Source organism: Stigmatopora nigra, unplaced genomic scaffold (genome assembly GCF_051989575.1).
Source record: "Stigmatopora nigra isolate UIUO_SnigA unplaced genomic scaffold, RoL_Snig_1.1 HiC_scaffold_26, whole genome shotgun sequence".
NCBI classification, from domain to species: Eukaryota; Metazoa; Chordata; class Actinopteri; order Syngnathiformes; family Syngnathidae; genus Stigmatopora; species Stigmatopora nigra.
In genome coordinates this window covers 1,486,894-1,514,798 of record NW_027551605.1, presented here as the reverse complement: position 1 = coordinate 1,514,798, position 27,905 = coordinate 1,486,894, and the positions used below count along the sequence as shown (strand labels likewise).

The 27,905-nt window shown below is 38.2% G+C and overlaps 2 protein-coding genes across 2 annotated transcripts; both read left to right on the top strand.

The window, feature by feature from the left end:
* Positions 1-53: 53 nt before the first annotated feature.
* On the top strand, positions 54-9,884 carry slc35f1 (solute carrier family 35 member F1). The gene is made up of 9 exons (XM_077711528.1): positions 54-232; positions 399-717; positions 2,818-2,993; positions 5,315-5,442; positions 6,078-6,237; positions 6,841-6,997; positions 7,670-7,722; positions 7,802-7,956; positions 9,356-9,884. Exons 2-9 carry the CDS (start codon positions 623-625, stop codon positions 9,587-9,589), a joined length of 1,158 nt encoding a protein of 385 aa, XP_077567654.1. The 5' UTR covers positions 54-232; positions 399-622; the 3' UTR covers positions 9,590-9,884.
* A 3,810-nt stretch (positions 9,885-13,694) lies between these two features.
* Positions 13,695-27,554, top strand: serinc1 (serine incorporator 1). Its single transcript, XM_077711603.1, has 10 exons — positions 13,695-13,853; positions 16,067-16,228; positions 18,293-18,486; positions 20,779-20,858; positions 21,663-21,800; positions 21,882-22,051; positions 23,035-23,125; positions 24,478-24,619; positions 24,705-24,929; positions 26,679-27,554. Exons 1-10 carry the CDS (start codon positions 13,815-13,817, stop codon positions 26,815-26,817), a joined length of 1,380 nt encoding a protein of 459 aa, XP_077567729.1. The 5' UTR covers positions 13,695-13,814; the 3' UTR covers positions 26,818-27,554.
* The last annotated feature ends 351 nt before the right edge of the window (positions 27,555-27,905 follow it).

Here is a 27,905-nt window from a genome sequence, read left to right as displayed (position 1 = left end):
TCTCATTTTAGTATTGAACATCATAACCACTAGAATGTTAGTTTTTACTGTTAGTAGATGGTAAATTAGAACCAGTAAAAATATGTTTTTTTCCATTGTAATATCCTTTTTGGGGGGTGTTTTTCAGAGGGTGGGAACGAAATTATTTGTATCTAATTCATTTCTATGGGAAAAGTTGATCTGCGATACGAGTAAATCCCCCACCTGGAACGCATTAAGCTTTTATCTCAAGGTATTACTGTTTACCTCTTTAGGTTCTCAACGTTGTATGTACCTACTATGTATGTCAGTAAGAGTGGGCCATATCGTTTTATAATACTACAGTATTTCCCACTAGATCAATTGGGTAAAAGGGCGCCATCTTATGGTACAATTAGGATTTTTTTCTTTTTACGTAGGTCTTGGCTGTTGTTTAGCGGCTCCAGAAGACGCAAAAGGAATCCGAAGTGTGCCCGGTCCACCCTGGACAAGATCTGAGCTGTGTGAAGGGCAGCATAGAGCATTAGAGGCTCCTCTTGCCCCTCATTTTCCTTCTTTTTTTTTTTTTTTGAAGCCACCGCCTGTGTTCTTCTGCCCGTCTGTCTGGCGGAATGTTCTGATCGCTCGTCTCGCCAGAGCAACGATGATTTCCATGGTGTCAACTGTGGAGAGCCTTCCCAGAGGCACAAGCAACCCAGCACCAAGCTTGTACCAACGGATCAGAAAGATTCTGAGCGGGTAAGACGAGATTTCAATAGCATCGTTTGTAAAACACAATACTCGCGACAACAGTCACCCATCACTGCGGACGCGCCTTTGTTTCAACCTGTAACATCACCTGTCATGTCACGTGGTTTTACCGCGCATTCAGCATGGGCAACATATGTTAACACGCGTTGCATATCTAATGCTCGATTTGGGTAACCTGTACTTTTTGGGCTGATTGTTTCCGTTCTAACTTCAAAATGTTACAATATACCGATGACAAAGGCTCACTTTTACAATTAAGTATTAAGGTTAAACAAAGAAAAAAGTAGAAGAATTAAGTCGGAATATAACAAGAAAAAATTCAAACATAATATTACGAGATTGACGTCGTAATAAAATGAGGGACAAGTATTGTTTCGAGATTAAAGCTGTGATAGGGTGGTCTGGTGGAACCACTGGTCAGCACATTGGCCTCACAGCTCTGGGGTCCGGGGTTCAAATCTAGATCGGTCTACCTGTGTGGAGTTTACATGTTCTCCCCGGCCTATTAGGCTGATTTGACACTCTAAATTGCCCCAGGTATGAGTGTGTAATGTTGTTTGTCTCATTGTGCCCTGCAATCGCCTGGCCACTGATTCAGGGTGTCCCCGCCTATGGCCCCAAGTCAGTGGGGATAGGCTCCAGCACCCTCCGCGACCATAGTAAGGATAAAGCAGTTCAGAAAATGGGAAGGAAGCTGTGATATGACATACTAAGTAAAATTACATGAAACAAGTCAATTTCCCTAACTTAACGGAGTGCGCGAAAAAAAAGTATTTCGTAGTACTATTGGAAAAAGTATATTTTGAGAAAAAGCTGTGGTGAAAAGTTTTCGGTTGCGATATTAAGGGGATTAAATTCATAATAATACGAAGAAAAAGTTGTCGTTTAGAGATTAAGGTCAATATGGTGTAATTTGATGTAATATCACAAGAAAAATGTAGTGCTGTTATGTAACTTGACATAATATGAGGAAAAGTAGTTATTTTACAAATATTTATGTAATATGAGATTTAGGATGTTATACTATGTATATTTATGTAATATGTATGAATGCAGTGTGGTTAATCTAGTTAAATTAGCTACCACATACTTTATATAGCGCTTTTCCACGTCCGTCTAAGAAACAAACTAGAATATCGATTTGGTAATTGATTCGTTAAATTAATTCCAGAGGTATCGGATATGTACTTGGCATAGGCAGATCTTAAAAATCCGATTAGTACTCATAATCTCACTCAGGTGCACAGGTATGTGATTGGATATGCACTTATATATAGGCAGATCTTAAAAATCAGCTGACCCAGACTCTAACTTGGCCGCAAATGTACATGATCGGGACGATTTAGTCATAACAAAAACTGCTTGTTTAGAAGTTTTTGCGCTATAAAAAAATCTCTTTTGAAAAATTGTTTAGATTAGGAAGGAAAATTTCAGTCACACGCATAGCACCGCAAACGTGTATAAAATTATGTACAAATATACAGAAGCAGGAGTATGCCTTTTATAAAAACGTAAGGAAAACTGATGGTCAATTTCAAAAGAAAGGATGACGAATTATACCTATTTAAGCAATGTTAGGGTGTTATTTTTGTTAAAAAATTGTAAACCAAAGTGAAAAATTACGAAAATTAAAACTCACAAAATAGCGGTGCTGTTGCCTAGTTAATGCAACTAACTTCAAGTGGAAATGACTGAGCGGATGGAACTAGTGTGCAGTGTGCACTGAAGAAGAAATATAATGTGCAGTGTGTAATGCTTAAAACTACCTTAAGAGAGCATCAAGTTAACATATTTCTGGTCAGGCATACTCATCGATAATCCTTCCAAATGCTCAAAGCTTGAGTTTACATACTAAGAAGAAGGTAAAAAAAATCAATCACTTGTTTACTGAGATCCGACAGCTGTTTCTGGCCACCATAAAAAAAAAATCAACTCTACGTTGCACGGTTTGGACAAACGTAGCGTGAAAACCTTAACATACACACACACATCCATCCATAAATCATGCTTTATAAGGATTATAGATGATACACAATTATTTAACAAAAAATTGAGTTGTATACAGCATGTCTATTTTGTCCCCCATAGAGACCTGTTGGTGACATTGGCCTTAGGTCAGGTCCTGTCCTGGTTGATGTGTGCCATCAGCCTGACTAGCAAGTACCTGGCTGATGACTTTCATGCCAACACGCCTGTGTTCCAGAGCTTCCTCAACTACATCCTCTTGTTTCTTGTCTACACCACCACATTAGCAGTCAGGCAAGGTAAATGCTATATTTTCTATGGCCCCTTGTTCTTAACATATTGGGTATTATGGGTATTATACTCTATTGTGGCTTCAACTTTGGCGGCTTCAACCCAGTGCAGATTTGTAGAAAAATAAAAATATAAATGTATATTTTTTAAAGTTCATAACAATATGAAAATCCACTCTGAAACTAGCAAGTAGAAGCCACTTCTCTGTCCTCAATTTGCTACGAGGACTCAGCACTGAAATTTAAAAAAGGGTGTTTTTTTTTAAATAGGGGTGACCCTACTTCACGTTTTTTCATTTATCGTGGCCATGTCTGGTCTACATTAACCACAATAATCGAGGGATTACTGTACGGGGTTTGTTTTATTTTGTTTATTCAATTTAAATAAAATGTATTTCTATGTGTATTTTATCAACAGTGTGAAGACATATCATACATAGAAGATGAAAATCTTAAAAGCAGTTAAAAAAAGTTTGAATTTATCTTTAGCACTTTTGGATATATATTAGGTTTCAAGTAGAGACACAATATGCAAAAGCAAGAAGAGGGAGTATAAAAAAAACTTTCAAAAACAAAGTATGATACAATTTGAAAGCAAAACAATTGATCAGCTCATCAAAAGTTTAAGACTTGCTAAAATACAAAATTTAGTAGAACTCAGTACTGTTCTTATTAATGACTTCAAAAATTAGTTTGATGTAAGTGTTTCCATGAGGCTATTGTGAACAAGTGCTGAATACAATTTGGAACTTTGGGTAACTTTATTAATCCCGTATTCGGGAAATTTCGTTGTCACAATAACAAGAAGGTGAGACTGGATTGGATTGGATTGGATAACTTTATTCATCCCGTATTCGGGAAACTACATTGTCGCAGTAGGAAGCGGGTGATTAGACAGAACAGCAAAGCAAAAGAACAAAGTACAAAGCAAATCAAAATAAATGGAATCATCAAATCATTAAGACATAAAAGCAGCAATATATAAAACGAGCAAGAGTGGACGGAGTTACCGTGGCCGTCGGCTTCCGCTTAAACAGCGCCATTTTGGTTGTGGTAGCTAAATCGGACTCAAAAAGACGTTGTAAAGTTGGACACAAAGTGGAACCACACACAGGAAGTCGTCCACGAGATTGGAAACTTCTGCAGACTGTGACCGAGGTGGAGAATATGCAGAGTCGCTCTTCCAAGCTTATCCGCACAGTTCCTCTGTAGTTTGAAGCTGAAGTAAAACAGCAGCAGGGCAGAACTCCTCGACTCCGTTGCTGGTAAGCGCCGACAGCTCTTCCATACTATCCCACAATGGAATGGTTGGTCAGAAGCGTTGCCTCTTCACCTGGCACTTTTGTCCAGCTCCGAAACTCCGGCGGCACTGAGGTGTTGCTCCCTCTGCTGCGTTTTGTAACTAGTCCCATGTGTGTGACAGCGTAGGCATGGCTGGCTGGTTCCAAAAAAGAAGTAGCCGAAAGAAGCCAGGCTAACAGAACAAGGAAAGTTGTAAAAACATTAAAGTAAAACGTGTAAAGTACAAAGTAAAATAAAAAGGGATGTATTAAGAAATATTAAAAATGTAATTTAAAACAAGATAGAAGGGCAGTAAAACATGAAAAACATAAAAGTGTACAGAGCCCATCATTTTATGATCCTCGTGGCAGGTTTTATTTTCCTCACCAGAGGGATGTAGGTGGGGATCAGATGGACCAGCTTGTGGTCTGAGCTGCCCAGTGTAAACGAATGAACAAATTTACATTAACTTGGATAACTATATACAGACACTCAACTTTTAATGTAACTTCACACAAAACTGAATTCTAATTTTGTTTTCATCTTTTTTCCTTAGTTCTACGGGGTAAACGAACGCATCAAGAGTTGATTATTTTTGCCTCCCCTTCAAAATATTTCGATGATGACACACAAATATCATCAATATACGCGCAATCCAATGCCCAGTGGTCGTAGAAATATTTTATACATGAAAGGGAAGCAAAAAAGACATTGCCACGGCCACCTGGCTTGGTAGAATCACAAAATTTTGATCGTATCTCGGGCGAATTATTCGATTGAAATTTTTGTCGTAAGACAAGAATTTCGTATGACGAGCGGTCGCATCACAAGGTTCGACTGTACTTCCTAATGGGTCATCATTCAAAGGTCTGGAGATTTACTGAGCTGCACTGCATAAAAAACGCTCAAAAAGAATGTTTTATCAGAATATCAAGACTCCTGTAAAACCGAAAAACAAACAAATACATTGTTTTTTGTAAAATGTAATGCCTATTTATTGAATGCCCTCATGCCCACTCGCCTGTATTTGTGTCCTTCTACTTCACCAGGTGAAGGAAACTTGTTGGCCATTTTGAGGCAGCGCTGGTGGAAATATGCGATTTTAGGTTTAATAGACATCGAGGCCAACTACCTGATCCTAAAAGCTTACCAGTACACCACACTTTCCAGTGTACAGGTATTTGTATTTATAATATTGAATGTAATAAATATCAATGTATTAATGTGGCATTAACTCAACTCAGTTTACATGTCGAGGAAATCATTGACTCTGTAGCATCAAGCATTTGAGGACAACTTTATATATGACCACATGATAAAGGGTGGGTTTTTGTTTAGAAAAATGGTTAAGCATGCTAGTTAGTTGGTATTGAGGAAAATCGTGCAGCAAAAGATACATCTGTACCCAGATCAAATATATATATATATATATATATATATATATATATATATATATATATATATATATATATATATATATATATATATATATATATATATATATATATATATATATATATATATATATATATATATATATATATATATATATATATATATATATATATATATATATATATATATATATATATATATATATATATATATATATATATATATATATATATATATATATATATATATATATATATATATATATATATATATATATATATATATATATATATATATATATATATATATATATATATATATATATATATATATATATATATATATATATATATATATATGTATGTACATATATGCATAGTATGTAATTTGTATTTTTTGTTTTCAATCTTCTCTCAGCTTTTAGACTGCTTTATCATCCCAGTGGTCATGGTGCTGTCCTGTTTTTTTCTATTGGTGAGGTACAAGGCTGCCCATGTTGTGGGCACAATACTGTGTCTTTTGGGTATTGGCTGCATGGTGGGTGCTGATATTCTACTTGGTCGACAGCAGGGCTTTGGTGAGTAAACATATTCATAAATACAAAGAATTGGGAACCTTTTTAATTGCTAGAGTAAAAAAACAATATATTTAGAAATGTGAATTCATGAAAACTGTGCAGTTTATATGTACCTATATGCAGTGGCGGTCCGTGCATTTTTTAGTAGCGCCTTCAGCTATCGGAATCAATCCCACCCTCAAAAACTATTTTATGGCTATAAAACAACAGCTGCGACACAACAAATCATCAATAATAACCTCTTACAATTGAAATATTATTTAGGATTATAGCCATATTTTACTCACCAAAAATCATTTTTAACTGTCCATCCCCCTTTCTTTCCTCCTTCTTTTCTATCGCCATCGAAGCTAATGCTGAAAGTTGAACCTGTCCTGTCGTATTTCTAGCATACATTTTTATTCGATTTAAGCACGATTAAGACTCAAAAATCTGTCCTAACTTTTGGGGATTTTTTTTTCATGAAATGTTGGTTTCACTGCAAACTATCAACTTCAAAGTACACCATAACCCCCTGTTTTCAGGAGGAGGAATGAAAAAAATATTTTCTTAAGTTTCTCACAAGTTTTTGTTTTTTTTCTCAAATTTCTCTTCCCTGTTCAGAAGAACAGAAGCTGTTTGGTGATCTATTAGTCTTGGGAGGAGCAACCTTGTATGGAATGTCTACCGTCTGTGAGGAGTATATCGTGAAGAACCTGAGCCGAGTGGAGTTCCTAGGCATGATGGGGCTTTTCGGGTCATTTTTCAGTGGCATTCAACTGTGAGTTTGATAGGTTCATGAATAATTACCCTTCTGATATAATTATCAATCACTGCAGGCAGACATCTTATTCAATTATTGACATCTAATTAAATAGATTGCATCATGGATAAGGACCTTAAGGAAAGATACAGCAGAGCAACAAGACTTCCCCTTGCTTTCAAAGTATGCTCTCGAACAGTAAATCGCGTACGGCTTTAAGGCCATGAAACAAAACAATTACAAGGTTGTTGATTAATTCATAATGTGTAAGCAAAAACAACATCTGTAACTATAATAACAATCAAGGTATTTTAACAATAACATAACAGGAGACTAAAACCAACAACATTTGGATTAAAAAAATCACGCCTTCATTTGACCTAACAATCATATAACAATTACATAAAGAAGACCAAAGTGTGTCACGAGGTATGGCCACTATACTGGAAATGGCAGATATCCATCTTTGTTATTAGCCAGTGACCCTGGCTCCGTTGCAAAAGAGAACAACCGAGCTCGAAGCCCCAGATTGGGTGAGTTGCTTGATAGCCTCCGGCACCCCCTGCAACTCTACTAAGGAAATAGCGGTTCAGAAAAGGAACAAATGAATGAATACATCAGCCAAATTTGGTCTGTGGAACTCGGTAAAATATTCTCCGCACCGACTCAAGTCTGTCTGCTGTGTTGCAGGGCCATCATGGAACACAAGGAGCTGCTGAAGCTTCCCTGGGAGTGGCAGATTGGCAAGTTTTTCCCATTGCAAATTTATTTATTTATGTACATTTGATGCAAAATTAATCACCTCCCCTCTCTTTATGAAAGGTCTTCTCTATGTGAGCTTCAGTGCCTTCATGTTCACCCTATACAGTTTCATGCCACTTGTAATGATGAGAACAAGTGCCACCTTTATCAGCCTTTCTTTGCTCACAGCTGACCTGTACACTCTCCTTTGTGGCCAATTCCTCTTTCATTACAAGGTAACAGTAGCAACACTTACATAAATACCGATATTATTCAAAATGAGTTGCCGTATTCTTCTCAGCTGTCATGTAATTTTATAAGGTTTCCATTGAAAATGCCCTGAATTTCCTATCTCAAGCTATTTTATTCATTCATGCATCTTCCGTACTGTGCATCGTAAGGATTGCGGGGGATGCCAGAGCCTATTCCAGCTGACTTTGGGTGAATAATTCTTCACTAGTGGGTGCACATTCATTTAATTGACATGGAATATACTCTCACTCAATTGCCATCACATTACATCTACCCCAAACCCCAACCAAACGTGACAGTAACCCATTAAGGGAAAATCCCAGATGTCCCAAAATCCAACTCAACTACCAAAATAAAGGGAGGGTTGCAAGGTGCTGTCCAACCACGAAGGGGGAAACAAAGGAAACAACAACCCCCAAGTCCAAAACCCGAGAAATCCACAATCGGGAGGTTGTTCCGACCGGCCCGCAAAGAAGCGGCTAGCAGGCCCTTCAGGGGGTCGTCACAGAGCGTAAGCCAAGAGCTGAGCATCGAGAGCGAAAGCCAAGAGCTGAGCATCGAGAGCGAAAGCCAAGAGCCGAGAATCGAGAGCAAAAGCCAAGGAGGAGAGCATGTTTACTCACCTAAAGAAAAAGACATGTAGAATACTGGAGGAAGATTCTCATGTTGACGATTTGCTTACCCCTCCAAACAACTTGGCGAAACTGGATGAATGCACCAGAAGTGTCAAAGGGATCTTGAAAGCAGGCGACTTCTTCCTTAAACCCTGGCTCAGGTCAGGTCAAAGTGGGAGGGAGATATTCGTATCAGGAGTATCATCCAGCAACGTACTCATTCCGCCAAATCGAAGAGTAGGAGAAGAGGACAAAGCTCCTGGAGTCAGCTACCTTGTTGAAAGTGACAAACTGTACCCAACGACTTTAGGTAACTTCTCAAAGAGAAGAAAGAAAATGAGTGGGTCAGAACCTCCTGGAAGAAGAGGCCTTGTCAACCCCGCCAAACAGAAGGGTGCCATTCTGATCAGGAAAGCTTTCCAAGAAGATGGAATCAACAGAGATGGAGAAATTCAAAAGATCACGTCCGCTGACGACTGGGTGGTCCAGGGAGACATGAATGCAGCGGACATACTAACAGGAGGAGCAATCCCGGAGGACGTCAGAGAGGGCTCCACATGGAAAGATGGTCCTAAATTCTTAAGGCTGCCCATAAAAGAGTGGCCAGATTTCCGGTGATAGGAAAGAATTGCTAATCCTTTTGCAAAATTTGAAGAAACTAGAAAAGAACTTGACCATACTTTTTCACTGCACTGTACATAAATATTTTAGTCAAGTGTTCCAAAGTAAAAAGTCATTTATTGGTATTTGTTTTGCTTGTGTGTTGCAGTTTTCTTGCCTTTATTTGTTGTCATTTTTCATCATCATCTTGGGCCTGGTGATTTATTCCTCGACCTCTACCTATCTGGCTCAAGACCCCCGAGTCTACAAGAAGTTCAGGGACACAGGCAACCTTCGTATTAGTAACCGGCTTCTGAACACTAATGGAATCTTAGAGCCTTCTGTAGCATACACCAGTTTTCGACCTGGGTCAGGGGAGGAACCTATTTTAAGTTTAATCTAATATGTGGTTGGTGATATGCAGGATGAGCAGGTACATAGGTAAAACACTTACAGTGTGAACCTTGTCTGGAATTTTTTAAACAGATAATGCTAAGCAATGACAAATTGTTGAACCTGCCTAAATGTATGTGTACCTGAATAAGACTGGATGTTATTAACTCAAGACGACCGCATACAGTGAGAATATGATTTGAAATGATGTACTATATTCTTTTCTTTTCCGTTTGAAAGTTGTAATGTTTGCGCTTAATAAGCGTGTTCCAGTTTTTATATATATTTCGTAACTTGTGTCTTTCTCCCCCAAAAATGTTATATATATATATATATGTGTATTTATATATATATATATATATATATATATATATATATATATATATATATATATATATATATATATATATATATATATATATATATATATATATATATATATATATATATATATATATATATATATATATATATATATATATATATATATATATATATATATATATATATATATATATATATATATATATATATATATATATATATATATATATATATATATATATATATATATATATATATATATATATATATATATATATATATATATATATATATATATATATATATACAGAAATATATATACATATATATATATTTGTATATCACAAAATTGATTGCCTCACTGATTGAATACCACAATTATTTTTTTCAACAAAATGCCCAATTGCCAGTGGTGGACTGTCAGGGCCTGCAAGGCCTTCTCTGCTGGCCTAAAAAAATATCTGAATCACAGACTAATGTTAAATATGTTTTGTCCATGAATTGCCAACATAATTACTAATAGTCTGTCATCTTTGTTTCATTGCTTTTCCCCTGGTTGCGCTGATTCCAGATGGGTGTTTTCATGTTTAAGCATCTAACCATTCACATTTCAGCTATTTGTTGCCAGGGTCAGAAATCTGTCTTGAGGCCTTCACAATCAGGTCTAAAGGCTCTGCTGCATAAAACAAGTGTTGATAAAACTGTTGCTTTAACCAATCCGATTTCGAGTTGGCGACACCAATGCCTCCTCGCAGGCATACGCCATTGCCTTCTCGCAAGCGTAGGTATATGTCCTCGCTTTCACCAACTATGATTGGCCAGTGATAGAGTGGACTAGCCAGAGATACCAAACGATATTTGGAGCGAGCTGCACAAATAAATATATTGTTGTGTTGATTCAAAAGCTTTGTCAATCCATAATGCCTGAAGGAGGAGGAGAAAAATAGATTTGTTTGCAGATGTACTGTCAAAGCCATTTTCAAGACGGACTTTAAAAAAAAAAAAGCTGGACATATGAAAACGGTCGCACAACTCCAATGCAAGCAAGCCTGTCACAACCGGGAACGAACATTTTCAGCACTACATCGAATGAAAACATATGCCAGAAATACAACAGAACAGGCTCGACTTTCAACATTAGCTTCGATGGCGACTGAAAAGAAGGAGGAAAGAAAGAAGGATGGACATTGTGTACAGGTAAAAAGGATTTTTGGTGAATAAAATATGGCTATATTCCGAAATATTGTATGTTATTATTGATGCTTTTTAAGTTTTATAGCCATACAATAGTTTTTTAGGGTTGGATTGATTCCGACAGCTGAAGGTGTCGGTAGGAAATTCACGGACCGCCACTGCCAATTGCACAGCCTTAAGAGGATGTATATCATGAATTCTGGGTCTTGTTAAATTTTTGAGAATCTACTGCACCTACTTGTAACTTGTTTTATCTGTAACAATGAAAATATTATGAAAATGTAGATGAATTCGGTCATCTCATCTCCACTTTATCCTCATTAGGGTTGCGAAAGGGTACTGGGCCTATCCCAGCTGACTCCGGGACAGAGGCGGGGGACACCCTGAATTGGTGGCCGGCTGATCGCAGGGCACAAGGAGACAGACAATCATGCACACTCACATCCACTTACGCCTGTGATCATGAAGTGCTTTGAAAAGTTGGTCGCCCCCCATATCAGGGATACAATCCCTTCCTCAGTTGACCCTCATCAGTTTACTCATAGAGCAAATAGGTCCACTGAGAACGCCATCGACGTAGCTCTACATAGCACTGAGCCACCTAGAGCACCATGGGAACTACGTGAGAATGATTTTCATTGACTATAGACTTCAACACTATAATACCGGACATTCTGGCTGTCAAACTCTCCCATCTTGGACTATCTTCCATCTGCTGCTGGATTAGGAACTTCTTAACCAACCGACCACAAACTGTTAGACTTGGTCCCTACCTCTCTTCTTCCATTACACTGAGCACTGGCTCCCCTCAAGGCTGTGTACTGAGTCCTCTTCTGTACTCCTTGTACACATGCTACAGTACACCGACACACCAGTTTAACTCCATCATCAAATTTGCTGATGACACCAATGTGGTCGGACTCATCTCAGGAGGGGATGAGTCTGCCTACAGAGATCAGGTCAACAAACTGTCTTTTTAGTGTTTGGTGAACAATCTCACACTGAACACCACAAAAACTAAAGAAACAATCCTGGACTTTCACAAACGCAGCACAGATCTGGCCCCACTCGTCACAAGTGGAGTAGTAATGCATAGACAGGGTCCAGTCCTTCAAATTCCTGGGGGTCCACGTCACGGACAAGCTCTCCTGGTCTACCAACGCTATGGCAGTGGTGAAAGCCTTGAAATTCCTGGGAGTCCACGTCACGGACAAGCTCTCCTGGTCTACCAACACCACGGCAGTGATGAAGAAGGCCCTGCCAAGAAGATCATCAGCTGATCTTTGCCCTCACTGGAAGACATTGACAGCCCTCGTTACCTCCGCAGAACCGCAAACATTGTCAGGGACCCATACCACCCTGGTCACAACCTGTTCCAGCTGCTGCCCTCTGGCAGACGCCACAGGTCTCACAAAGCACGGCCAAAAAGACTTAAGTAGAGTTTGTTTCTTCTCCTACAGCCATTAGGACTATGAACTTGCGGTAGCACGACACACAATCCCCTCTGTGCAACAACTTTGGGGTCAGGTAACATGAAAGACGTTGGGCGGTGATCTGTCTCCTGCTGGCTGATTGAAGGAAAGTGAGGAGATAAGTGAGGAGGTAAGTGATCCAAGATGGCGGCGCACACGAGTGTAGCTTGCTCTTTGCTGTCTAGTTTGGTGTTTTGTTTCCTCAAATCTTATTGTTATTTACTAACATCCGCCAGGCAAACTTTTTCTACAGTTGCCAGGATTTAATTACTCTCGGGAGGAGATGCGATATATCCATGACAACAGATTACCAACAATATCGAACCTACAATATCCCCAAGGACATCCCACCGGGATCTCCGTGGATAGTAACAATATCTTAGATTAGGCAATATTTTAGTATTTACCTTAACAGGATGTGACTCTTGTATTTCTATATTATTATTATTCATGGTCTTTTACCAGGATAACACACTCTGTGGAGTAGCACCACCAATTTCGTCATACGCAGCTGTGTATGGTGACAATAGGCTTTTGATGATTCTATAATTATGATAAAGCCCATGTCTGGAAAAAAATATTAAACATTTTTTATCTGTTGTGTGGGAGATTGCCTCAACACGAACACTGTGGCTATGGTTAGGTGATAGGACATTTTAGGTGAATCTACGCAAGAAAGATGATCTTTAAAACCTCCAGACTACATGATTGTGCGGTAACCTCAGTGTCAGTCTGCAGAAGGTCGCCACCTTGTGGATTTCCTATGTGTGGCTCCAGTTTTTTTTAAAAATTTTTTTTACCTAGGTCAGTGTCTTGTGTGTTGTGTCTGTCTTGTTACTGCAACCAAGAAATTTCCCAAATACGGGATGAAATAAAGTTCTAATGGAATCTATATAACAAAGTAACAGTGAGGACCCACCAAGGGTCGAGGTTCGATCCTAGAGCTGTGAGTGTTTATGCAGTATTATGAAAAACTAAATTGTAAGAAAATCAATGAAAAATGAACAATTTAATGTTATTGTAAAGTACATCCTCCTTTGATTATAATGTTTATCGTGTGGCACTGATACAAGGCGGCCGACAAGTGATAATGGCTGTCCTGTTAGGTTCACAAGGGCTAACGCATCTCGCGTCATTTTTATGCCATCGAAATGCATCATACTCGACACCAGCCATCTTCCCTATTGAGACTCGCCATCGCGGACATTTCCGAACCCGGGTGGAAAGGAGTAAACATCGGCCATCATGGGCGCTGTTCTCGGCCTGTGTTCCTTGGCGAGCTGGGTACGAAACGCATGTTTTTGAATACAATTTAGTTTAATGTATAAGTCTCAGTAGATTATCGAAGCGTTTGTCTTCACTTGGTGGTGGAACTGCGCACTAAAGAAACCAAAGCCGTTGAGATGTTATGGGCACGTAGATAAATACGTATTTTTCAATCTGGGGATTTTCCTCATGTGAATGCTGTCTATATTAACCGTGGTATTACAAACAGATTGCTGATTATTCGTATTTTAATTCATTTAATGTTCACTGTTCCTGGTTTTTAGTGCCAAAACAAGTATCCCGATGCATTTTATTGCACACACAAGCTATTACATCCGCATTAATTGTAATTCTGGGTAATTAAACATGTATACATATTGGCTGCATGTATTTCTTAATTTTGGTAATTTTTCTGCGCTTGTACGCAACGTACGTAATGGTGATGTTGTCAACAAAGCAGGGGGAATCAGGTCAGAGTTGCGAAACTGGGGCCTTGAAAACATGTCCAGTATTATGACGGTAGCCTGCAACATTTGATCTCAAGGCCGATTAGCATTACATTGAGTATACTGACATTTGATTGGTTGCTGTACGGGTTTTTATTAGTGATGAGCGATATGTGGTTTTCAGGACCGATACCGATTATTAGTATAGTTGGAGGCGATATTTTGAGCCGATATTGCAGTAAAAATGTAAAAAAAAATGTAAACATTTAAATAATGCAAGCCCTGAACTTCATTAAATATGTAATAAATCACTCATATAAATGACAGTGAAAATAATCTATTCTATTGCTATATTTATCAAGACATTTTAAGGATTCTTACTACTTATTTTGATGTTTTATTATTGTTATCATCATCATTAATATTATCATCATTGTTTTATTATTATTATTACTATAATTAACACATTCACATTTTTGTTGCACACCCATGTGGCAAAAAAAAAATCTTTAAAGATTTATAAACACAACTAACATGAAACTTGTTCGCACGCATGTTTTCCATTTGAAATCCGCACTTGCGGGTGCGCAGAAACACGATCCTACTTTGTGATTTACAAACACGTTTGCCAAGAACACATGTATTTTGGGATTTGTAAACACAATTCACATGAAACACGCACAGATTCATCGAACGTGTGTGTGAGAATATTATTTTGCACACAAATGGAATACTTTGAATTTGAAATCTGCACTTATAAATCATTTTGAAACACCATTTGCTCAGCGAAAGTCACTCGTCCATTTTTATTCTTTAGAGCCAGTCCTTTTTCCTTTACATAGCCAACAAATGTGCGCAAAACTTTTTTAAGAGTTAATTTTTATTCCCTTGCTTTTAACCTTGTGTCAGTCTCAACCTTTTTTATGTCTTTAGCCTTTTTTGTTATTGCTTGTTTGACTACATTTTACTGTTTTGTCTTAGCAAATCATGGACGGTAATTTTTGCCAACATGTGTGATTTTAAAGTCCATTTTTGCGTGAATTTTACAATTTCTCGCGTACAAGCCGCCCCCGTTTCTAAATTTTCACCTCCAAAGGAACTAAAGAAGGTTGCAATGTTACTGGAATAATTTCAAAACAAAATAACGAATACAGGAATACAGGAAATGCATTTATGTTCAGGTGGATTTCCTTACTAGGATCTTCTTTTCGTATGTTGGCATGGTCAAAAGCTTTCATAACTTGAAAATGTCGTACCTACAGCCATTTGTATGTAGAGGTACGACTGTAATGTGTATTCGTGGTAATAAGTCGAAGCATTCAAACATCTAATAATCTTTCAAAGTCCCCATCTCCGACATAGAGTTCGGCTAAGACAACAACAATAACGTCATGTAACCCGTGCGACGCCACCTGTATGTTTGCCATCCGCCATTTACAACTTTGTTTTTCCCAGCTGCTCCTTCGTGATCAATCCATGGCTTGGGTCCAAGCTTTAACTGCACTCTATAGCAGTGGTCTCAAACCGGTCCTCAAAGGGCCGCAGTGGGTGCAGGTTTTCATTCCGACTCAACAAGGATACTTTTTGCAAGTGCAATCAGTTAATTAGAGTCAGGTGCTACTTTTTTTAAGGACACCTGATTGGTTAAAATGTCGGCACTGGATCGGTTGGAACAAAAACCAGGAACCACTGCGGCCCTATGTGGAACCGGTTTGAGACCACTGCTCTATAGGTTTGAAAATATGTTAATTTCTATTTTTTTACCGACCCTTTTTTGGACTGCAGGTGCCGTGTCTGTGCGGCAGCGCTCCCTGTCTGCTGTGCCGCTGCTGCCCCAGTGGAAACAACTCGACGGTGACCCGCCTCATTTATGCCTTCTTCCTACTTTTGGGAGTGGGCATCGCTTGCATCATGCTGATGCCAGGCATGGAGGAGCATTTGAAGAAGGTAATATATGTTAGGATGAACTTAGGGGAAAATTTAAGTACAGTGTTCCCTCGCTACTTCGCGCTTCAGCTATCGCATACTCAGAGCTTCGCAGATTTTTTTCAGGAAAATAAAAATAAAAAATTTAAAGATATTAGGTTAAAATTATAAATTTCATCATTTTACAAGAGGTGGAAACAAAATATTCAATACGAATTAGTAATTGCATCAAAAAAGGGCCAAAGAAATGGTCAACAACATGGTGAGAGTTCAGGAATCGCATTGATGACGTCATGGCTGTTCGCAGGCGCATCTTCACTGCCCAAAAAAACAATGTTCACAACAACCAATAACAATGTTTCTTACGTGCAAAAAACCTGCAGAAGATCCTCCATCCGGACTACTATGATGTTTTTGCTTGGTGGTGCTTTTGTGCACGTGTTATACGTTTCTTTAAGCATTTTTGAAGGAGCACGCCTACTTCGCGGAAATGCAGCTATTGCGGGGGGTCCAGGTCCCCATTAACAGCAATAAGCGAGGGAACACTGTATCTGTACTTTTAGAAAATCAGGTTAGGTTAGAGCTTTTTTTTCATCCCGTATTCAGGAAATTTCTTAGTTGCTGTAACAAACACTGAGATACTAAGGTTAAGGTCAAGTTCAGTGAGGCCAGACTTCGATAGTTTAGGCATGTACAGAGCAGAGAGAGACTATATCAGTAGAACCATATTGAGGGGGGGACTACCAGGGAAGAAAGGGCGCTAAAAATTTTGAAAGCCATATTGGACGAAAAAAACAGATGTCTGTAGCTGCAAATAAATGAAGAGCTTTATAATGATGGCAACACAACGGCATGTACAATAATCAAATTTCATGAATAATGTAGACCAGAAATGGCTGTGATAATCGAAATACCGTAAAGTAGATTACTACTCCTATTATTACTACCATAGAGAGAGGCATTGGATCACTGATGCAATCTTCACGGGGCACTGTAGGGGCAGCTAACCACTCATCTGCCGGCCCGCCTTTCGGATCAGCATTTTCAGTTAAATATAACGTAACATATAACAGACAAAGTGAAACAGACAAAGTGAAACAGTGGAAGGAAGATTCTAGGATTCACAAAAAGTGCAATAATTCCGTAAACAAAAGTAGGGAGGTGCAATGGGAATCTTCTAATTATTGCTCCAACAGTGGACCTTTTTTCACCGAGCTGCTTATCAATTTCTCCATAGACCTTTACAGCTTTGTGGAGGTGTACAATATTGTTTCTCGTTTCTTTGGATTGCTCTCTGGTATTGGCCATTTTTCAAGTTTGAGTCATACTGATTGTATTGGGAGGACAAGGGTCTTTAAGCCGCTAACAACCTCCAACTGGTACATCTGATTCAGGATAATAAATGGAGTGGAGGTAGAATTTTAGAATTGCAAAATTGCATAGAACTAACTATGAGCCCACTTTTTTCCTTTGTATTAGTTACTAATACTAATAATTAGTGCAAAGAATGAGTAATTTATCAAAATGTTTATTAAAAGAATTTTCCTTTTACATTATGAACAATATATTATGAACAAGAGAATAACATAAGAACATAAATAAATGTCAATTCATGTTGTCTGCACGTACTAAAACACTGCGCCCCTAGCGGATAATACGAGAACTACATATTTTAAAAGAAAATTCATTTTTTTTATACAATGCAGCTTTCTTCCCCGGGCTGTACCAAACCACCAGACGGGCCGGATCCGGCCTGCGGGCCGTATGTTTGACACCACTGTTCTATACTATTCCACAAAATAATACATTATAATTTAAGTTTTTTTCTTTTTAGATTATCGCTCTCACATTGGACAAGCACCTATTGTGAAAATTTCAGACCTTCCATGATTTTAAGGGGGGGAACCTGCACTATAGCATAGTGTTAAAATGCTTATTCAAGTCACTGTAAGAACCATGAAAATATTATTCAGAGTGATTATCAAGCATAGAAACTTTTGTTAGTTTTATTTGGATTCTTGCTGAATTTAATGTATTCAAGATCTCTCATTAAATCTATCTTTCTTTTCATGTTCCTTTCTTCAGATTCCTGGATTCTGTGAGGGAGGAATGGGTTCATCCATTCCTGGCGTGCAGGGTCATGTGAACTGTGACGTGCTGGTTGGCTACAAAGCTGTGTACCGTGTTTGCTTTGGAATGGCCATGTTTTTCCTCCTCTTTTCTCTCCTCATGATTAAGGTCAAGAGCAGCAAAGATCCCAGAGCTGCACTACATAATGGGTACGCTCATAGGACTTTTTCCTTTATATTGTATGTTTGAAAGCTTTTGTGGCACAAATATTGGATGGTTAAAGCATTCAGACCCTTTAAATATAATTGATTCAAATTGAAATGGAATCAAATACCTGTTTTTCTTTAACCAATTTGCTAAAATATTTCAGGTCAAGGTCATTTTTTCACTTCATTTGTTTAACACAATACCCCATATTGACAGAAAAAAAGATTGCTTTGAAAGTTATAGCATTTTGTTTAATTAAAAAAAAAATGAAGTACACTCAGGGTAAAATTTGTCTGTAACTATGGAACTATGACCTGACCATCTCTCCAAGTGTCTTAGGTTAGAGACATTACACGAGGGAGTTGCGGGGAGAGACAGTGCCCATGATGTTCTTATGAGCAGCATCTCGCGTTCGCTGTGCTCATATATCAAAATTTGTTTTGTATCTCAAGATAAATATTTGCCCAAAATTTTACTCGTATCTCGAATTGCTCATATGTCGGGCCACTCGCATGTCGGGCCACTCGTATAGCGGGCCACTCGTATAGCGGGCCACCCTGTATAGCGGGCCACTCGTATGTCGGGCCACTCGTATGTCGAGGTACCACTGTAGTAGTTTAGATGGATACAGTGTTCCCTCGGTCATCGCGGTTAATGAGGACTGGGACCACCCGCGATAAGTGAATTTCCGCGAAGTAGGGGTTCCCCTTCAAAAATGCTTAATTTGAATTTAAAAAAAAATAGTTTTTTATTTTTTTTTAATTAAAAAAAAATAAAAAACTATTTTTTTAATTAAAAAAAAAAAAAACTATTTTTTTTAATTAAAAAAAAAAAACTTGTTTTAAATGTTTTTTTATTTTTTTTTACCCCCCTGTATACAGTACACCATATAGAATACGGGTAGAGAGAGTGAAATTCACGTTATAACAAAAAACTGAAATATGTTGTTTCAATGTAATATTTGTATTTTTTTTTCCAAAAAAAAGAAGCTCTGAGTCCGCGGTAGCTGAACCGCGAAGTAGCGAGGGAATGCTGTACAGCATTTTGGTTGGGCAGGAATTGAAAATATCTGAAAACTCCTTGGAAATCAGAACAGAAATCAGGGTCCACCCTGTTGTCACTGTCAAGTTGGTTAAAAATGTACGATTTTTTTTGGCATCTGTCTCCCATACTCTATAACAGTAAATAGTGTTAATGCCATAATACAAGTTTGCCAGTGAAGTGGACGAAGACATATATGATGTCAAAATATTACAATATATATATTACAATATAATAAATATATAATATATTACAAAATATAAAATGGCTTCATGTAACAAGCTACTTCCCCTAAAAGCAGTTCATGCTTTTTAAGTGTCAAGTTTAACAATTGCCTATGCTTGTGGTTCAGTCATTTAGGGCAGACACAACTGGTTGTTTGAAACTGGAATTATTTGTACAACTTTTCTTATCCAGAATGTATTATGCTTATCCTGATCAGTGTCACGGGGTGCTGGAGCCTTTCCTAGGTGACTTTGGGGGAAACACGCTATACTGGTGTCAGTCATAGTCAGTCGTAGGGGTCTCGTGAAGACAGACAACAATTTGCTCGCACAGTCACAGTGCCAATGAGAGGAAATTGATCCCACTCTGACCCCACCCTTGTCAGGCGAAATAACCGCTATGCTATTAGGTGGCTCACAATGTATTAATTCATCAAATTTTTCTCTGAGAGGAAAATGTCAAAAATGTAGAAAAGAATACTTCTTTATACATTCTCCCATGGGACAAATTATCATGCCATCACAGGAAAAACAAAATTTATTATAAAATAGTGTAATATAGTGATGCATCTTTCACTGTAAACTCGATGGATGTATTAATTCAAAACGGTGCATTTACTAAATACTGACTTGTATACTTTTGTTTGTGCTGAATTTCAGTTTTCTTTTTTTAAAGAAAAATCTGCAACAAAGTAGAAAAAATCAGTTTTTCTGTCAATAAGGGAGATGTAAGGTGTGGTTCATTTATGATGTACAAAGGTGTGTTCATTAATGAGAGGTAAACAAATTAAAATTATTTTAGCAAACAGTTGAAATATAACAAGAGTGAATAATTTATTTAATTTAAGTTTATTTTTTTGGTATGTGTATATTTCAAATTTATGTGAATGTGAGTTCCTTCATATACTCTGACTGTGATATCTTCATCTGTCTTGTCTGTGCTCACTTTCAAGTTTATCAGTCGGGCACTTGTAAAATTAAACTATTTGGATTATTTAGAGGAGTCACAAAATTTCTTTTGGTTTTCAGGTTTTGGTTCTTCAAGTTTTTGGCTGCTGGGGGCATCACCATTGGATCTTTTTTCATCGCAGAGGGTCCATTTACAACTGGTAATTAAGATGTCTATGCTTTTTCTCTTGCTTTGTGTAATCTTTTACCTATATCATATTTCTGCCTGTAAAAATGTTAAAATGGCAATTTGTGATTCATTGTAATGTATTAGTAAAATAGCAATAGCTTGAACACTTTTCTACATTTTTTTTTAATAATGACATCATTCTGTTGACAATTCAAGTAAAATTATGTTACAATACAAATCCAGAGATTGCTGGGTTTCTATTGACTGCAGTACAGTGTTCCCTCGCTACTTCACGGTTCAGCTACCGCGGACTCAGAGCTTCGCAGATTTTTTTGGGGAAAAAAAAATACAAATATTACAATGAAACAACATATTTTACAGTTTTTTGGTTATAACATGAATTTCACTCTCTACCCGTATTCTATATGGTGTACTGTATACAGGGGGGTAAATTTAAAAAAATAAATAAAAAAATAAAATAATAAAAACCCAAAAAAGTGAAATAAATTCAAATTAAGCATTTTTGAAGGGGAATCCCTAATTCGCGGAAATTCACTTATCGCGGGTGGTCCCGGTCCCCATTAACCGCGATAACCGAGGGAACACTGTACTATGATTTTGAAAACAATTACTGGAAAGAATGATTTGAAATTATTACTGATGGAAGGACAATTCATACGCACTAGTTATGTAGCTGTCCCCAACCTTTTTCTTTCCGCGTGTTATGTTTTTGCATGGCAATTACCCCTAAGAAACCATAATTATTTCAAAACAGATTGATATACTTTACCATATGACCGGGAATAACATACCTTTCTGATCCTGTAATTTGTAGTGTGGTTCTACATCGGCATGGCAGGTGCGTTCTGCTTCATCCTCATCCAGCTGGTTTTGCTCATTGACTTTGCTCATTCCTGGAATGAGTCCTGGGTAGAGAAAATGGAAGAGGGCAATTCACGCTGCTGGTATGCAGGTAAGCACCCCAACCAACTCTGCCATGACTTAAAAATTAAGTGATTTTACATAGTAAATATTGTATTTATTTGGATTGCAGCTCTACTGTCGGTCACTGCACTCAATTACATGTTGTCTCTGGTGGCTGTGGTCCTGTTTTACGTCTATTACACCCACTCTGGTGGATGCACTGAGAACAAGGTCTTCATCAGCATCAACATGCTGCTCTGCCTCGGTGCCTCGGTCATTTCCGTCCTGCCTCAGATCCAGGTAATGGCAAATTGAACAATAATTTTGACGACAGTGTTCCCTCGCTTATCTCGGTTAATGGGGACCGGGACCACCCGCGATAAGTGCATTTGCGCGAAGTAGGGATTCCCCCTCAAAAATGCTTAATTTGAACTTAATTCCATTTTTTTACCCCCCTGTTTACAGTACACCATATAGAATACGAGTAGAGAGAGTGAAATTGATGTTATAAGAAAAACAACTGAAAGATATGACAACTCCACCCCAAACACTGTGAAACAGCCATTTTTAAAAATTGCTGTCACGAACATTCGGGTGTCAGACGTGGAGCGTAGTTGGACCCAAATGTTGGGAAGCAATCATGGACGTGGAAACTGAGTGCGCTGACAAAACGTGGCAAGGGAGTCAAGAAAAGAATAAAACCAAACCTGACAGGAAGACATGGGGAAATGAGGAAGATGGAACATGGCATAGCAACGTAAAGCAATGGAGTGTAACGCAAACAATCCGATAAGGACTAACCATCACACAGGATGTAAATAGACAGACATGGGTTGACAAGACAATTAGAAACACCTGGGTAACAACAGGGGGCACCAAGGGCGGATAAACGACAGGTGAACACAATGGGCAATCACATGGATAGGTCAGACAGGGGAAAAAAAGCATAACAAAACCAAATCCTAACATTTGCTTTCAAAACATGAATTTCTGTGCAATATTAACATAAAATAGCAATATTCAACTGGAGACATCACCACCATTGGCAATTGGCAAACAGATTATTTTCAGCCTTAACAAAAGAAACTTTCCAAATGTATACAGTGTTACCTCGCTACTTCGCGCTTCAGCTATCGCGGACTCAGAGCTTCGCAGATTTTTTTCAAGGAAAAAATAAATAAAACATTTATAAATTACCATTATCTGTTTGTTGTGTAGGTATTTGATTGTTTTTTATTTATTTTTAAACTGATTCAATTTTTCATTTTTTTATGTGACTAAAGGAGTCTCAGCCAAGGTCAGGCCTGCTGCAGTCCTCCCTGGTGACCCTGTACACAATGTATTTGACATGGTCTGCAATGACCAACGAGCCTGGTAAGAGCACACAAATCATATACAGGTGGCTTTAATGTTGAAATGATGTTTAGATAGCAAGACAAAATTAAACTGGCGATCAAAATTTTAAATAGATTTCTCCCAAAACTCTTAAGGTCTCTAATTTCAAGAGCTATCACTAAATTAAAACGTTCAAAGGTACATTATCCTCATGAAGTACTTTGCGATCTATAGTACCACAATGCTAGCAGGGAAAAATAAGTAAAAAATGTAAGACAAAACTAATTAGAATATTTGTTTATAGATTAATTCAAATAGTTCAATTACACTTCATTACAAAACATGTATTTTTTAACACTGAAGTTAATGACTAAGCTTTACCAATTTTAAGAAAGTCACTGAGCTGTTCGTGTGTATTTTAAGATAAAAGGGCACAAGTGATACAACTACATTTGTTTTACGTTCCGCTTATCCTTAAAAGGGTCGGTCACAGGGTTTCTGGATTTAGTATCTTCAACTAGCTTACATTCATGTTTTTGCAAAGCTGGTGGAAACTAGGTGGCCTGGTGCCCATTCTGTGCTTTTTTCATTTTCGGAACCGCTTATCCTCCCAAGGGTTACTGGGGATGCTGGAGCCTATCTCAGTTAACTAGCGCGTCGGCTAAATGTTCATCAGCTAGATCGTCGTTCGGCTAATTCTACGTTCGGCCAGATGGTCTTTCGGTGAGTTGGCTGTCGGCCAGATGTCAGTCGGCTAAATGTCTTTCGGCTAATAGACCGTGCGCCGGGCAACCTGGTCCTCGAGGGCTGCTGGGGATGTAGGTTTTTGTTCCAACCAAGTCCAAGACAGTTAGATTTCTCCTGAAACAAGAAGAAAATGACTGCAATCCACTGATTGCACTACTAAGATACCGGATTGGTGGAGAGGTTTCCTCTTATGGGTTGGAATGAAAACCTGCATCCACTGCGGCCCTTTGTGGAATGAATTGCCCACCCATGGAATAGAGCATAAAACAGCAGGCTGGAGCGTGGCTGCATCTGAGTCCAAAAACTCAGTTTTAATTTGATAGCTTCAAATTGATTTCTTCATGTCAGACGTCTGTCTCCTTGTGCCCTGTAACTGGATGTAACCAATTCAGGGTGTCTCCCTGAATAGTTATCTTGGGCTAACTCCAGCACCCCCTTATGTGCCTGTGAGGAAGAGCAGAAACTCAAGCACCCAGAGAAAACCCATGCAGCCATGGGGAAGCATGCAAACTCCACCACTGGCTACTTCTAGGGGTCGCCCTTGCGTTTTTACAAAGAACTTTACTTGTTCTCATTCTTCAAAAGCCACCAAGATCAAACCTCTGAAACCTTAACGGTTCTCTTATTTTTGTTTGGTCTCATAGATAGGAAGTGCAACCCAAGCCTCTTGGGTATCATTGGGCTGAACACCACCACCCCTGCTGGCCAGGACCATGTTGTTCAGTGGTGGGACGCCCAGGGAATTGTGGGGTTGATCCTGTTCCTAATGTGTGTGCTGTACTCAAGGTATGGCATAAGATAAACTTTAAATACCGTTCGCCTTGTCTCTTTCTAGACTTCCCCTATAATCTTGCTTTCTCATTTCCCGCAGTATTCGTAACTCATCCAACACTCAGGTAAGCAAACTGACTCTCAGGACTGATGAGTCTGCTCTAATCGAAGATGGACCACAAGCTGAGAGCTTGGATGAGAGTAGTGGCGGAAATCGTGCTTTGGACAATGAGAAGGACGGAGTCACGTACTCCTATTCCTTCTTCCACTTCATGCTCTTCCTGGCGTCACTCTACATCATGATGACACTTACCAATTGGTACAGGTAAGTGGTGCAGAATGGCTAGAACTCGCAGACTCACAATACGGTGGTACCTCGAGATACGGCCTTAATGCGTTCCGGGACCGAGCTCGTATGTCGATTTTCTCGTAACTCAAACGAACGTTTCCCATTGAAATGAATTAAAAACAAATTAATTTGTTCCAACCCTCTGAAAAAACACCAAAAACAGGATATTGAATTCGAAAAACATTTTAACTGTATTTTCACGACTATTAGGCTCATTGTATTTTTAGCCGCAGTGTCAATAACGAGTGCTATTTCTGTATTTTACACACAAAGGAGGCGCCGTTCTTTTAGACGCAGCCAGGCATTGCATATCTATATTATTCATTGATGAATACAAACCATTATAGCGCTGCTTAAGGTACGGAAACAGCTCCAGGTGCTATTTCCGGTGCGCAGTGACTGCTGGGAAATATAGTCCTTTTGTCAATACACCCAGGTTGACGACTGTGATAACTTTGCACGAATAGTATCAATATAGTACAAGGGCGAACACACTAATTTGGTGCTACATGCACCAAATGCATGCTACACCCGCACGCTAAAAACAAGTTCTTAAAAAATCAACGGAAGCAAAACTGAGTTCGGTTGTACTTTATTTAGCCATTTTACAATGTACTCACATTATCACCCACAAAACCATCAAAGTCCCCATTTTCTGTGTCCGAATTAATTGCCCAAATGAGTCTTCCAAAACGATGGGTCCCCTCTCCACTGCTCCAATGCTGCTTGCAACTTTGATTTGGATTGGATTGGATTGGATAACTTTATTCATCCCGTAATCGGGAAATTTCTTTGTTGCAGTAGGAAGAGGGTGAGGATGCAGGAATAGGAAAGGCATTATACACAAATAGGTATTTAATAGTAAGTCAATAAATAAATACATGAATAAATATATAAATTTGAAAGCCCGGTTAATGCCGGTGTCCAGCGGTTGTAGTTCTCAAGCCTCCGGCAAACTCCAAGCTAATATATATAATAAATATATATATATAGTTTGCCTTCTAGCTTTGAATGCTCTGTTGACGCCAACATCTAGCGGCAAGATTGCTTTTGTAAATACAGCCAAAATAACGGCGAGTACCAAATTAGTGTGCTCGCCGTCATACTGGTTTTAGTGAAGAACTGGGTGAATTAAGATATATATATATATATATATATATATCCCAGCAGTAACTGTGCAGTACTTTATCTACGGGAAAATAGTAGAGTCGGGGGCTCATTGCCGTAGTTGTCCTAGTGACTTATTTATTTTATACAATTTTAACAATTTTAGTATTTGGTCCATATATAAAGTGCACTTGATGATAAGGTGCCCTGTCTATTTTGGAAAAAAATTAAGACTAATATGCGCTTTATAGTCGTGAAAATACGGTATTTGTTCTAATTAGCCATCTATTAACAAAGTAACAAATAACTAGTGGTTTATTAATATACAAAAATGTGTTTAATAGAACTAAAATTAGACTGATTTTGCAGAAGGGAGAGTGACAGAGAGGGGGGAAGGGGACTTTTTGCACAGCAACGCGCCCATGATGTTCTTATTATCAGTCTCTTACGTCCGCTGTCTGCTCGTATATCAAAATTTGTCTCGTATCACAAGATAAATATTTTCTCAACATTTTATTCGTATCTCAAATTGCTCGTATGTCGAGGTACCATTGTAATAGAGAACATTCTGACCTGTTTCATTGATATGGTACTATATTGTGTTTTTCCCCCTTGCAGCCCTGACTCCAATTATGAGGCTATGACTAGCAAGTGGCCCTCTGTCTGGGTGAAGGTCTCATCTAGCTGGATTTGTATTGCTCTCTATGTCTGGACGCTGGTGGCTCCACTGGTCCTTGTCAACAGGGACTTTGACTGAAATACTCATTGTCCCAAGTCCTGGCACTATATAGCAGGGGTGGAAGCAGTTTGAAAAATCAACAGGCTAATATGGAGTTTATTGTAGTTTACCATCCAATTTATTGTACCATTTAGCATCTAATTGATGAATATTCGTTATGCATTCTGCTAATAGTTAGGACACAGTGTATCCTTTGCGTTAAGGCTCTGCAGCGTCTTCATTGTTTTAATGATGCATATGAATCAAACTAAAAAAAACGTATCCTCTTGCTCCAAATGCTTTTGATGTTTTTAATGTAATTTAATTTTTAACAGTTCCACCTCTAATATGTAGCCGTTCTAATTTGCCATGTTTAGTTTTCTGCAAATCCCATTACCAGTAGATGGCAGCATATAGATTGGCTTCCGTGTTCAGTTTTTGGTGAACTTTATTATTTTTTCTTGCTTTTTAATGCTTGGTGTTACACTTCTATTTGCAGCATAGTCCCATGTGCTCCTTACTGTGACTTTAAAAATATTGTGGTTCCTACTGTAAATACTGAACCTGTATGTTTCGCTGTTTTATTTAAACAATGGCATGCTTTTTCTGTCAAAATGTTGTGGCAGCTGCTGAAGACTTTGATTTGAGGGTGTACTTGGTTTAGTGTACATTATATATACATAGACAATGTATTCAGGACACATTTGACCATTTCATTACTAGCTTTGCACGATAAATGTTTCAAAATTATCCTTTAATAAACTTTCATTAAAGTATATTGCATTGACTTAAATGTGTTGGTGGAAAATAAGTAAACGAGATAACGAAATTAACCTGTTAAAAAGTTTTTGAAAATGATCAGGTTTTCAGGTATAGGTCCCAATAAAGTCCTGATTCGTTTGGACTTGAATTGCTTGTTGATTTGACTCGGTGTGAAACAAGCATTTGGAACGAGATTTCATTGTTCCCACCTTTTACACATGCTGTTTAATATAACTTTAGTCTGTTTTTTTTATTTTTTTTAGGTTTAGATTAGAACTTTATTTCTACCCAAATTCTGGAAATGTCTTGGAGTAGCATGACAGACACAGGACATTGTAGACCTAGGTAAAAAACTAAATACCAAA

Bases quoted from the DNA above. Each gene is read 5' to 3' on its own strand.
- slc35f1 (XM_077711528.1), top strand. From the start codon at position 623: ATGATTTCCATGGTGTCAACTGTGGAGAGCCTTCCCAGAGGCACAAGC. The intron at 718-2,817 runs GTAAGACGAGAT...TGTCCCCCATAG, and splicing joins ATCAGAAAGATTCTGAGCGG to AGACCTGTTGGTGACATTGG. The intron at 7,723-7,801 runs GCAAGTTTTTCC...TCTTTATGAAAG, and splicing joins TCCCTGGGAGTGGCAGATTG to GTCTTCTCTATGTGAGCTTC.
- serinc1 (XM_077711603.1), top strand. From the start codon at position 13,815: ATGGGCGCTGTTCTCGGCCTGTGTTCCTTGGCGAGCTGG. The intron at 18,487-20,778 runs GTACGCTCATAG...TTTGGTTTTCAG, and splicing joins AGAGCTGCACTACATAATGG to GTTTTGGTTCTTCAAGTTTT. The intron at 23,126-24,477 runs GTAAGAGCACAC...TTGGTCTCATAG, and splicing joins TGCAATGACCAACGAGCCTG to ATAGGAAGTGCAACCCAAGC.